At 36.1% G+C, this 14384-nt stretch overlaps 1 protein-coding gene across 1 annotated transcript in view; it reads left to right on the plus strand.

Annotated features, from left to right (window-relative positions):
* ACSS3 (acyl-CoA synthetase short chain family member 3) overlaps nucleotides 1-14384 on the plus strand; it is a 181992-nt gene that overhangs the window by 61983 nt on the left and 105625 nt on the right. Inside the window, exons 5-7 of the mRNA XM_008004125.3 lie at nucleotides 120-260; nucleotides 9557-9637; nucleotides 9714-9809. Coding sequence (XP_008002316.2) covers nucleotides 120-260; nucleotides 9557-9637; nucleotides 9714-9809 — 318 coding nt within the window. The remainder of the gene's footprint in view (nucleotides 1-119; nucleotides 261-9556; nucleotides 9638-9713; nucleotides 9810-14384) is intronic.

The raw sequence follows: 14384 nt of genomic DNA on the forward strand, positions 1-14384 counted from the left end.
TGCCATTATAGGCTTAGATTTTCAGTCAGATGCTCAGACTTACATAGATTTAGCTACTTTTTGTTCTCTTGATTTAATCTCCTTATTATAGTACATACTCTTATATTTTTCCTGTGTAGGAGGCAGTTCCTTTGGCTCCAGGTCGTGACCTTGACTGGGATGAAGAGATGGCAAAAGCCCAATCACATGACTGTGTTCCTGTTCTTTCAGAACACCCACTGTATGTTCTTTACACATCTGGCACAACGGGGTTACCTAAGGTACTCACTCTCTTAGGGATAACTATCTATAGCAGCAGATTTACTTTGCACCAAGAATGTTTGATCACTGACTGGAAATGTTTGCAGATTTTACTTTGAAGTTTAGAGAGTTACTTCATTTGCTTTTATTTTTTTTCCTGTGCCCAGTCTGGAGTGCAGTGGCGTGATCTCACCTGACACAGTTACTTTATATCTTAAAGAGATTTTGTGCCTAGTGCTAAATATAAAAACATTTATTATTTAACATCAAATATTTTGCTCTCATTTCTTCCAGAATTGTCTCAAATGCTAGAAATATACAATTGCTTTAGTAGATGTTTGATTGAATATCAATTGGTTTAATAACATTATATAAAAATATATTTCAAATAAGATATTTTTATTCTTTTAAATTGAGGTATGAGTTTCATGCAGTATAGAATTGATTTTTTGATCTAGGGGAATTCAATTCTTTATTATGAATGTGATTTTGAGAATTGACCTAGGCAGTTTGAACAGAGGCAGTTTATCCGAAGTATTGAACTATTTGATTTACAGCATGGAAGACATTCAAGGATTTTTAAATCTGTTCACCATGAAACGTGTTTTTACAAAGCAAAGTTGAAAGCATCAATATTCATTTAATGTGTCAAATATCAACAAATACCACTTTTGCCTGGTATCTCCGAATAACACTGTTTCTTCATAGACCCTTATAAAGGATAACAGTATAATTTTCCTTACTCATCTTTATTAGGTGGTTTAATATTCACTGAATTGTAGAATTTTAGTAGGAGAAGGGACTTTCATAATCATTCTTATCCTTGAGGAGAGTGACTTCTTCATTACTGTTAGATTACTGTAGCATCAGTGTTCTGAAAACATCATCTCTTAATCATCTTAAAATAGTGGTTCTATTTGATTAGTTAGCTTTTTAAAAGGAAATTTAAGATGTTCCATGTAAGCCTTGCTTGTGAAAAGGAACACTTTTCGTAGGGGAATATATTCTCTCTGAGGACACAGGTCATGTTTTAGTATATTTTGGTCTACCATTGTTCTTTGTATGTAGTTGGTGCTCAATAAATTTTTGTTGAAATCATACATAGATGCACACACATGAAGATATTTGTTTCATTGTAGAATTGAAGCCTTATGATTTTGTTACAATTCGAGTGACTTGAAAAATATTTCTGCATATTGGAGATTGGAAGATTTATTTATTGAAGCATGCCAAATAATCTGCTGGACATAATTCTTAACCTCCACTTTTTCCAATTCTGCCTTGCACACTAGCCACCTGGAGTCCAACTGAACATTTGGCTATAAAATAAAAGAGAACTCAGAAAAGTTATGATCTAATAAAAACGTATCAACATGAGAGAAAACTCCTGACCCTGAAAACACAGTATAACTTAATTTTTTAAAATTTAGTTTTTTAAAAGCCTGAAGAAATCTTATAAGAACATTTGTGCTACCTCAAGACTTTAAGTCACTGAAATTCACTGTGACCTGGAGTAGGATCTCATGGGATGGGCAGAAGAAAAGGTTTTCAGAAATTAAAAGCTGACTTGCCAGTGTAGTAGAAATAAAATAAAAGCAATACACAGAGTATTAGATTGAAAAGTGGTTCCAAATAAGGAAGGACCCTAGCTACTACAGGTTTTTCCTTTCTTTTCTTTCTTTCTTTCTTTTTTTTTTTTTTTTTTTTTGAGAGTGAGTCTTGCTCTGTTGCCCAGGCTGGCTCACTGCAAGCTCCACCTCCCAGGTTCATGCCATTCTCCTGCCTCAGCCTCTCGAGCAGCTGGGACTACCTGCACCTGCCACCATGCCCGGCTAATTTTTTGTATTTTTAGTAGACACGGGGTTTCACTGTGTTAGCCAGGATGGTCGTGATCTCCTGACCTTGCGATACATCCACCGCGGCCTCCCAAAGTGCTGGGATTACGAGCCACTGCGCCTAGCGCAGGTTTTCTCTGAGAGGTTCTTTTCTGGATTCCTTTCAGTGCCTAAATGGAAGATCCTTTGATATTTCTATCGTTCTCATTTTCCTCCTGATGTACCATCCTGAAGACAATCTATTTCAATAAATTTGAGAGGGCTTGAATTGTGTGGAGATTTCTGCACCCACATTGAATTTGACTCAATTTAATGTGTTTATATGGAGTGCTCATCCTGTGCTAGAACAGATACAGCTATGAGTAAAGTACAGTCCTTCTAGTCTAGTGGGATTGAACCAGGTATGAACACAGGTGATGCAAGATAGAAGGTGGTCATTTAGTTGGGAAGATAGTTGACTACACGCAATGGAGACAAAGAGATTAGTTTTCAGGCTGTTTAATTAGTTTGGGAGTTTACATAGGACAGCATACCTAATAGGGAGGAATCAGATTTGGTTCAAAGTTAGAAGTCTAAGACTTTGAATGTGAGAACATATGAGGGTGCTTTTGAATATTCATTGAAATAGAATCAGAAGGATGGTTTGTTTGAGCCTAGGGAAACTAAAAGTCTTTAACATGCTGAGCATGATGTGTCTTCAGGACATTTAACACGAAGATGCCCAGTCAAGAGTTGGTAATGAGAGTCTCAGCCCAAGAGTTATACATATGCGGTTGGAGATAGACCCTTGTAGGTTATTGGGGTACAGGACTGGTGATTAAATTGTGTGAGTGAGTGGGCTTTGCAAAGTTAACACATACAGAATGGCAAAAGAAGGTAGTTATCTCTTTAAATCTCTCTTCCCTCCAGTGGACTTTAGAATTGAAATTGCTTTAAATTTTACATTACCAACAGACTTTTGTGGCACTTATTTTAACCTATCTTATACATATTAGTTTTTATGGCACTTATTTTAACCTATCTTATACATATTAGTTTTTATGGCACTTATTTTAACCTATCTTATACATATTAGTTTTTATTAATTTACCTTTTTAACAACGAATGTCCTCTGAGGTCTTAGAATATACATTTTCCTTTTTGGATCCACTGTAGCACTAACATTAAAATTTGACCCATGTAGAGCCTCAGAATATTTGTTGAATGATCTCTTACTTCTCTAGTAAGTCAGCTTCTTGGACACCACCTTATTCATACCATTCTCATTTCATTTTTCATAGGTATAATCAGGATTAATAGTACCTAAAATCTTAATGTTGGGATCCACAGAATGTAAGTATAGGAAAAATAAACACACATGCATTAATGAAGCATTTAGATATAAATATGATGTCATCATATGGTTTGTTTCCTCAATTCCTGATCTTCATGAGGAAAAATAATGTTGTGAGCTCATAAAAAAACTCTTCTGCCTAAAAATGCTTGTTTCTCAAATATAAAACACACATAAGGCAGTCTGTTCTTTGGTTAGAATTTGTAGATATATTTAGGGCATATTTGCATATCGGCATTTGCCAACTCTGGAGTTGTCAAGTTGCTGTATGACAGGTTAATCTGTTAGCTGCTGTAAATATTCCAGCAACCACATCTGAGCTTCTTTGCATACATTTCTGTTTTGTTGTGGGCTTCTATTCTGTTTGGTTTGGGTGCCTATCTTTGAGATAGTTCAAAGCACTACATGATAAAAGAATCCCTCATCTGGATGAGATGGCCTTTCAGGTATGGGAGATTTAGTGATCGTAATATGCATCTTATTCGGTTTGATATCATAAAGGGATCGTGATAACGAAAAAAAAAAAAAGAAAGAAGAAAAGTTCAGTGTCAAAAGAAAACAAGGGGAAAGAAATCAAAAGGAAAAGATTGAAAAGAAAACATGACAAGAAAGTGGTAGATAAGACCTTTTGTCCTGATGTGGACTTACAAAATTTATGTAACTTTATTCCTGTTTAAGTGACTTAATACTATTTCCTGCCCTAGGAAAAAAAAAAAAAGGAGAATGAAAGTCAAATATAAAAGAGCAGTGACCTTTTTTGTTTAATCTGTGGTACGCTCTTTCAGTTAAAGTGCTGAACTGGTTGCACCTTTGCCCCTTAGCTCACAGTTGTTCAGATCGACAAAAAATTATACAACTGCCAAAATATCCTCCATGGACATAGCTTCAGAATCATCTGAAAACCTATATCAAGATATTTCATGTTTGATGAAATATCCCAAATGGAAACATTTTACGCCTTCTAAGAAGATTCAAGGTTCACTAAATTCTACAAGTGTCAAGGGTTTCTACTGAACAAAGAGTATTTGTTAACATAATTGTATTGTTCATATGGATTTATACACTCAACTGTTCATTCATTTAGACAGTCAACAAATGTATTAAATGCCTATTCTACCCCAGACACAAAGGTGTTGTGCTCAAAGTGGTGGAGAAGGCACAGCATCAGGTGGGGATATCAGTTCTCTGATGAGGTTTGCAGGCCCTGAGGGCTGTGAAAGAGGACCTGAAAGACATTTGACACAAATAATAGGATGGGGTGAAAGTTCCCAGAAAAGGTGGTATTTTTGCAACGTCTTGAAGTACTCCTGGTGAAGACATTAGAGTTCATCAGGTTTAGAAAAGGGGTGGAGGCTTACTCTAGAAATAGGGGGTGCCATCTGTCAAACCACGACCAAAACAAGGTTTAGTGCTGATGTGTTAGATTTTTTAAACAATCAGAACGATTCATTTTTTTCTCTGACACCTGCCATCATTTGGTGATGGGTTTCTTTTCTTTCCTTCAAGTAAAATTTATTTTCCCCCTCTATTGTTTCTTGTCAGACTGAATTGACACACACACACACACATACAAACACACACACAGATATACATACACACATATATGTAAGGATATAAATATGTACACATGCATGTATACATGCATATATTTACATGTGTGTATGTGAATAGACATTTTACATATGTAAATATATATATATTTGCCTTGTATGATTCTTTATTACAAAATAAATGATAGAGGGACTTAATGTAAGAAATAGGAAGTTTTGTCATGTACTCTAAACTTTTCTACTCTCAGTATTTCGGGATGTGCCTCTCAGATATTCAAAGACCATTTAAAAAAAAAGAAAAGCTTACATTTTTACAATGAAGAATCCCAAATTCTTTTTTTTTGAGATGGAGTCTTGCTCTGTCGCCCAGGCTGGAGTGCAGTGGACGGATCTCAGCTCACTGCAAGCTCCGCCTCCCGGGTTCAGGCCATTCTCCTGCCTCAGCCTCCCGAGTAGCTGGGACTACAGGCGCCCGCCACCTTGCCCGGCTAGTTTTTTTGTATTTTTTAGTAGAGACAGGATTTCACCGTGTTAGCCAGGATGGTTTCGATCTCCTGACCTCGTGATCCGCCCGTCTCGGCCTCCCAAAGTGCTGGGATTACAGGCTTGAGCCACCACGCCTGGCCCCAAATTCTTAATCTTACCACACATTTCAGGCTTCCCTCCTCTTCTACAACACCTGTCGTTGCAATTGTATTTTTCTTTTTCAAGTTGTGGCAACCAAAACTGCATACAACATTTATACTAACATGTTTTCTGTTTTACTTTAATGGCCCCATTTATGGCAGTCTTTGACTTTACTTGTCTTCAAAAGTAGCATAGTAAGCTGGAAATTATGAAGAACTATCTGTGATAACTTTGTGGTACCATTTCTGAGAAACTAATATTCAGCCTTTACTTTTACTTGCACTGATTGAATTTTTAAAATACCATGAACATTACATTTGTGCCCCCGTCCCAAAAGAGAGCACTTGCATATTGCTTCCATTCCTATTTCTGAGATAGGATTCACTTTCATGTCTTTATTCAGGACACAGAGTGCTAGTCCCATCTGGATATTTTCAAGTTCCCCAGACATCTTTAAGAATTATGACTGATCCTACCAGAAGATCAGAACAGCATATTGGCAGGTTACAGGGTATTTATGAGAATATATTAGATCATCTAATGACTTGACTTTTAAGGTAGGTAGAGTATAAATACATAGAGAGGCCGGGCGTGGTGCATCATGCCTGTAATCCCAGCACTTTGGGAGGCCAAGGAGGGCAGATCACGAGGTCCGGAGATAGAGACCATCCTGGCTAGCACGGTGAAACCCTGTCTCTACTGAAAAAAAAAAAAATTAGCTGAGCATGGTGGCATGCCTGTGTAGTCCCAACTACTTGGGAGGCTGAGGCAGGAGAATCGCTTGAACCTGGGAGGCGGGGGTTGCAGTGAGCGAGATCACGCCACTGCACTCCAGCCTGGGTGACAGAGCAAGACTCCCTCTCAAAGGAAAAGAAAAAAGCACATATAGAAGGTAATAATAAATAATCGAGATTCAAAAGACTAAAATGAAGAAGGTTTGTGTTTTAGAGGTAAGCATTGGTGTTGAGTATTTTTACTTCATATTCAGATCTACTACTGTAAAAGTGATATTTTTAGTTTCCAACAAAATTTGCTTAGTTATAGTATAATGATTTGTTTTCTGGAGCGTAATTTATGTGTTTTCAGAGGTTGAATGGTGTTTCTCTTTTGCATTTTAATTATCATTACCTGGATAATGTGATTATAAACAGGAAACAAAAATGCTTTATCATCTTATTTTTGTCACAAATTAATATTTATGCTAAAGAAATTCTCTTGAAATGTAACCTTTGTGTTTTTGTGCTTTCAAACCTCTTATAAAAGGTAAACCTGGAGAATATGAAACTACGTGTTTCTTTATTCTGCACCATATCAAATACCCAGAAATTTGAAACTGTATTATCTGAGCATTTGGGAGACAAGACCAAATTGCAGATCTAGAGTCTAGATTAATAAATGGTAAAAAGATGCTTGATTAAAATTTGGATACTCATTCTTTAAAAAATAAAAGTAAGTGGGTATCAATGACTAATGAAAAACATAAATTATGGCTCTTCTCACCCCTTCAGCTTCATTTTAATTGTTTTAAATGAGAATCTTTGATGACAACCTCTAATTATTTTGACATTTATGCCTTTTGACTGATAGGAGCACAGGGTAAAATATAAAGCAATAATTGCTAGAACTAAGGAAATAATATTGTTAATGAGATATTCAATTTTAGCCTTTACCACTTCAAATGCTTTTTCATGCATGGTCTCATTTTTAAGTCTCTTTTTTTGGTCGGATGGGTTTAAGTATTCACTAATTTACAGACAGAGTGACATTGGTAAATGTCGTTTGAAGAAGTATTCATCTGAGAGGTAAATAGAAATTTGACAACTTATCCTTTACATTTATCTTTCAGGTTTTACAATTGAATTACTACTCAGTTATGTCTTCCCTCGCCTTTTATTTCTTGTCATCATTTCTAGTCAATGCATCTTACCCTCTGTACCATATGGTCTAAACATTTACCTAGTTATAATAATATTTAGAGTTACTGATAAAAATGGGTTCTAAATGCAGGGACATGTAGGATGGAGAGAAAATTTTAAAACATTTTTAAGTGAAATTATTACTGATATTAAGTATCACCATCTGTCATAACACATGGACAGTGTATTGTCTACAAAAAACGACTTTTTCTAGCCTGTAAAATGAATAGTTTTTATAAAGTGTTTGCAGTTTGATTAATATCAGATTCAATCAATCTGTTGAGCCATAGGAAAAGATCTCAATAGAACAAACTAGCAAAGTGCATTGGAGATAGGATAGGATACAGTGGGAAAATAACTGTTTCATTTACATGGGAAAGTGCATGTGTAAAACCTACTGGCATGGGACTTAGAATGTCTAATGTTCCCATGGAGATCAAGAGGGCCAGCTGCATGCTAACCATGTCATACGACCTAGAAAATAGCTCTCAAATACCAACAAAGTTGCATCTGATATTTGCTAAGAGACCAGGTGTTGTTACTGGTGAATAAAATAATGTTCCACAGCATGATACCTATGTTTTATTAGTGGCACCTGAGGAGAGCAGCAATTTTAGTAACTAATGGAAAGTCAATTTCTGCTTCATTTTCCTGAGTTGTGTATGTGTGTTAAGGTGCAGCGCTATGCCAAAAAAGCATAATTAATAGCACAGTTATTGATTAGATCCATGTTTGCCCTTTCATAAAAAACACTTTTGGCCGGGCGCGGTGGCTCACGCCTGTAATCCCTGCACTTTGGGAGGCCGAGGCGGGCGGATCACGAGGTCAGGAGATCGAGACCATCCTGGCTAACACGGTGAAACCCCGTTTCTACTAAAATACAAAAAAAAAATTAGCCGGGCGCGGTGGCGGGTGCCTGTAGTCCCAGCTACTCGGGAGGCTGAGGCAGGAGAATGGCGCTAACCCGGGAGGCGGAGCTTGCAGTGAGCCGAGATCGAGCCACTGCACTCCAGCCTGGGTGACAGAGTGAAGACTCCGCCTCCAAAAAAAAAAAAAAAAACAAAAACAAACAAAAAAACAAACAAACAAAAAAAAAACACTTTTTTTTTCTTCGCATAGAGCAGTTATAATTGTTGTACTAAAAGATGCTTCAAAATACATGTGAGTGGAATATACCTTCTATCTCTCAGCAGGTGTTCACCGACTCATTCTGAGTATTCACTCGGTTATGTCTTACTGAGCCAATGACAATTAACGTTTTTTAAAACAATACATGAACTTAATTATTAAATTTACTATTAGTTCTTATTTATGGTGACATTTGTATCCAGTGTTCAAATATTAGTCTTGTATTGAGGTTGAATATGTTCCCAGTGTTGGGGAAAACTACTTGAAACTGATTTGTGAAAACTGTACTACAATGATATAACGATCCCTACTTTTGTCCAAAATGCAATATAAGACAAATCTTTTAATCTAAATTCAATTCACTGGAATTCATCCCTAAGAGTTCTAGAGTTCATAATGAAAGAATTGCTAGCTTTAAAGTGTGCTTGCATGACCCTCAGTGAAGTGTTGCAATGAGATTCCAGTTACATTATGACTTTGTTTCCTCTAAGCAGCTATTATTATTTAATCATCTTAAGAAACAGAGGTCCTTACGTTAGTCTGTATTTGAGGCATATAACTACATTTTACCTTTCTTCGCACTAATTTTTGTTCTGGAAATACGTCTGAAAATGTAGTGTTGATAATGTGTGGTGCTATTAGAAAAGTTTGTATCGCATGTAATTTTGTGAAATCATGTTTTCTTTAGAAGACTAATAATGTGAGAATGGATTCTAAAAATGGCACTAATGAGGACAATTATTTTGTGGTGACTATTAAAAGACCCAAAGAAATAATGATACAAAGATAATTTTATAAAAGCCAAAGTAACTTGTAGCTAATATATAAAATACTTTTGACCAGGAACTTTTAAAGTGGATGCTATGAAGATAGAGAGTGTTTTTACACATTGTTTATTGATTTTAACTTCACTTTTTCTCTCCTTAGGGTGTGGTTAGACCCACTGGGGGATATGCTGTCATGCTAAACTGGTCAATGTCTTCCATATATGGACTTCAACCTGGAGAGGTAATCGTGGTTTTAAATTCACATTACATGACATTCTCTGAATAAAATATATGCATTTTATTATCTTATTTTTTAGGTGTGGTGGGCAGCTTCTGACTTAGGCTGGGTTGTTGGACATTCCTATATCTGCTATGGACCTCTTCTCCATGGGAACACAACAGTTTTATATGAGGTAATAAAGTAAAATTAATACCACATATAGATACTATTTATTTTATTAAAACTGTTCATGAAGCAGTCCTGAGTAGGATCAGAAAAATTGGGGTAGGGCAGGGGACATTATTATTATCTTCTTCCAGTTAAAAATATAATTTCAAAAGAGAAAGGAATATGTAGGAAATATTAGCCAGTTATTTTAATTTTGTTGAACAGTCAGAATTAAATTCTGAAGAACATACAAAAACAAGCTTTATATCTATCCCTAACAGATTTCTAGAAATTACCAGCAAACTGATACTGATTTTAGAGTCCTAGAAAATAATTGTCACAAGGCAAGCACTGTAGATTCACTTTTTTTATTTTCATAGGATTCATGGATTTCCAAAGTCATGTTGTTTCAATTTTAAATAAATAACTTTCCTTGATTTCTAATAAAGCTCTGTGTATAACGCATAGGAATATAGACTGACCAGATTTATAGCTGAATAAATAACTGTTTAAAAATTCGATGAATATATCAGTGTCACCTAGGAAGAAGATTTCTTTGTGTACAGAAAATGTCCTTTATTTGCCTATTCCATTGACCTTTATCAATGTCTTGTATAAAGACTTAGAATAACATACCTATCAGATCTGTAGAAGATCGAAGTCTTGGAGGGATAACTAATATGGTAGTTTGCTAAATTATCTTTCAAAATGACCTTGGACTTTTGGGATAAATTTAACAAGATGGAAAAATACATAAATCTTTACAGTTTCATATTTAAATTAAAAAGTACAGAAATGAAATAGGGAAAACTTGGGTTGGTGTAGTTTATGTAGTCAAATCTCTGGGTATTATAGCGTCCATAACTTAAACATGAGCTGTTGGTAGGACTGTTTTTAAAAATTACTCACCATGTGCAATGATATAATCTTACTTTACTTTTCCACATTTGAAAATTTGTATGCAGTTTAACTGAGATGATAAAAAAAAATCACTAAATTACTAGAAAGCATCTGAAAGGCTGGGCGTGGTGGCTTACGCCTGTAATCCCAGCACTTTGGGAGGCCGAGGCAGGCAGATCACAAGGTCAGGAGATCGAGACCATCCTAACACAGTGAAACTCCATCTCTACTAAAAATACAAAAAAAAAAAAAAAAATTAGCCGGGTGTGGCGTTGGGCACCTGTAGTGCCAGCTACTCTGGAGACTGAGGCAGGAGAATGGCTTGAACCTGGGAGGCAGAACTTGCAGTGAGCTGAGATTGCATCACTGCACTCCAGCCTGGGCAACAGAGCGAGACTCCACCTCAAAAAAAACAAAACAAAAAAACAACAAAAAAAGCAAGGATCTGAAATAACGGAGTAGCATGAAAATAATATATACAAGAAAGAGGTGGGCTGGGCGCATTGGCTTACGCCCATAATCCCAGCACTTTGGGAGGCCAAGGCAAGTGGATCACTTGAGGTCAGGAGTTCGAGACCAGCCTGCCAAACGTGGTGAAGCCCGGTCTCTACTAAAAATGCAAAAATTAGCCGGACATGGTGGTGCATGTTTGTAATCCCAGCTATTCAGGAGGCTGAGGCAGGAGAATCACTTGAACTTGGAAGGCGGAAGTTGCAGTGAGCAGAGATTGCACCACTGCACTCCAGTCTGGGTGACAGAGAGAGACTCTATCTCAAAAAAAAAAAAAAAAAAAAAAAAAAAAAGAAGGAATTAGGAATGACTAGTCTGACAAATAATACACTTAATGTGCAGATACTATAATAATATTTTGATGTTTAAAAAGTTGCTACATGTAAATTATGTAGTCTTGTAATGCAGAGTTACAGAGGGTTATATTTGGTGAATAATCAGAGACAAATTTAAATGCTTGGCAGTAGAACAAATGGACAACTTCTCAAATATAAGGCTCTCTTTCACATAAGTGTTCTGTCAATACCAGACAAGGATTGTGAAGTAAAGGGAATTTTATATGTGGGGTGTGGAGAATAGTATTAAATGATTTCAAGTTAATTTGCAGTCTTAAATTTCTGCAAGTCAATGAATTTGAAAACATGAGAGGCTATTCTCAATCTTTCTGGAATACTCCAGGCCTCATCATCACTTAAAGACCATTTGTGTTCTTTCATTTTTAACTGGCTGGTTTTCTGTCTCAATGCTAAGAAATATTAAGGTTGACTTTGACACAAGTATTAAACAGTCATATACTACCCTATACTTTTGTATCATGCTTTTATATCTTGCAGACTTGATATGCTTTTGGGAATTCATATACTACTCTACATCTTTTGTATAGTGCTTTTATATCTTGCATACTGAATGTGCATTTAGGTATTTGTAATAATTAAAACAAAATCATCTTGACAAATCATTTCATACCATTGTCTTTGTAATATAATTTTTTAATTAAAATCATTTCTCCTGAAGTAAACAAATTAAACCTCTATACTGAATATTTATATTGAATTGTGGCACTGCTTACATAAATATGACAAAGCCAAAGATGCTAACATATTTGTGGTTATAAGTATTAAGCTGCTTTAGAATTGAGATACATACATGTTTTGCACTATTTACCATGGGCTTTCATTGTTTCTCAATTTTATTTAAAACATGATATTAACACTGTGATGGAGGGTTGTTTGTTTGTTTCTATGTTGGAATGATTTGGTCAAGTGGAGTGTAGATGCTCTATAAATATTTGTTGTGTGAATAATTGACTGAAGTAAGCTACAATTTAAAACCTTTTCTCTGCACTCTGGCTTGTTTTCTATAACTTATAAATGTCTTTAACTTTCTCTGATCATAAAACCAAGTCTTTTAGACCTTTGTCTACTTCTAGCTATGCCATCAAGTTTTTTCTTTTTTCAGATCTTTCCTTTTATTTATTTAACAAACATTTGCATAACACTTATTATATGCCAGGCAATATATTACATTCTTTTTTTTTCTTTTTTTAAAAATTATACTTTAAGTTCTAGGGTACATGTGCACAACGTGCAGGTTTGTTACATATGTATACATATGCCATGATGGTGTGCTGCACCCGTTAACTGGTCATTTACATTAGATATATCTCCTAATACTATCCCTACCCCCTCCCCTTGACCCCATGACAGGCCCCGGTATGTGATGTTCCCCTTCCTGTGTCCAAGTGTTCTCATTGTTAAATTCCCACTTATGAGTGAGAACATGCAGTGTTTGGTTTTCTGTCCTTGTGATAATTTGCTGAGAATAATGGTTTCCAGCTTCATCCATGTCCCTACAAAGGACATGAACTCATCCTTTTTTATGGCTGCATCAGCTATGCCATCTTTATTTTCTTCTCCACTAAGTTCCTTGAAAAAATATCCTGCCCACATTCCTGAACCTCATGTTCTTTCAGTCACTCCTTATCTCACTGTAGTCTGATTTATGCTCACTTCATTTTATAGAAACTGCTGCAGATGGGGTCACCAGTGACTTCATAAGTGACAAAGTCAAAGGGCCTTCTTTAATCTGATTTTATTTTTTCTCTTACTAGAGTTCAGCCCTGCTGACCATTCCTTTAGGTGATCCTTTCCTCTCTGTTGAGCTCCACGCTCCTTTGCTAATGTTCATGTTGTTTCTTTTATCTGGTATGACTTTCCTCCTTATTTCCTTTCTTGTTAACTCCTACTCTCCTTGTAGACTCTGCTTAGATGTTACCATGTCTTGAAAGTTTCCTCTCACGATCTTGGGCCGTGTGCAGTGCCTCTTTCTGTGGTCCTGTTGCTTTCGAGCATATGTCTGTCACTGAGCTGGCCACACTGTACTGAAATGATACGTTTATATCTAGAAGAGGCTATCATCTAGAAGAGGATAAAAGCCAGTTTCACAGCACAGTGCATAGCACATACTACACAATTAACAAATACTTGTGGAACTGAATTAAACTCTACTCCTCGTTTTCTTCCTTCCATCCTGACAGCTTGTTCTTCTTTTCTTCTCTTTGTTTCTTTCACTTTGGTCCTAAACATTAGAGTTTAGCAGGATCATAGTCTTTGCTCTATTTTCTTACTCTGCTTACGTTTCCTGGATAATCTCCAAGCAGTTATATTTGAAGACCATTAATTAAATCATGGCTCCTAAGTCCCCTTTTTATATCTGGCTTTCCTGCTGAGTACTAACCTATTGCTAGACATCTCTGAATAGTCTGTACACATCTTATGCTCAAGATGACATGAACTGAGTTCTGTATCTCCACCCCACCCTACAAACCATATTTCCTTCAGCGCACTCTGTGTTTCTGGTAATGTTACCTCCATTCATGCAGTAATGCAAACTGAGAATCTGTGAATGATTCTTAAGTTCATTTTCCTTGCATCTCACACTCTACTGGTCATTACATTTTATCGAATCTAGTTATTTAGTACTTATCGAAGTGTCATCTTTAAGGCTGATATTCAGCTCATGCACAAATATGTTATGTTGACCGATGTCCATTCTACATTTTGGCTTCTGATATGATTTGTGCCTATGCATTCTAGTTACATATTTCAGGTTATCATTAGATACACTCCCCTCTTAATATTGATAGAACAACAGACAGAAAATCAGTGAAGATGTAGAAAAACTTGACATC

Source organism: Chlorocebus sabaeus, chromosome 11, assembly GCF_047675955.1.
Source record: "Chlorocebus sabaeus isolate Y175 chromosome 11, mChlSab1.0.hap1, whole genome shotgun sequence".
In the NCBI taxonomy this organism is placed as follows: Eukaryota; Metazoa; Chordata; class Mammalia; order Primates; family Cercopithecidae; genus Chlorocebus; species Chlorocebus sabaeus.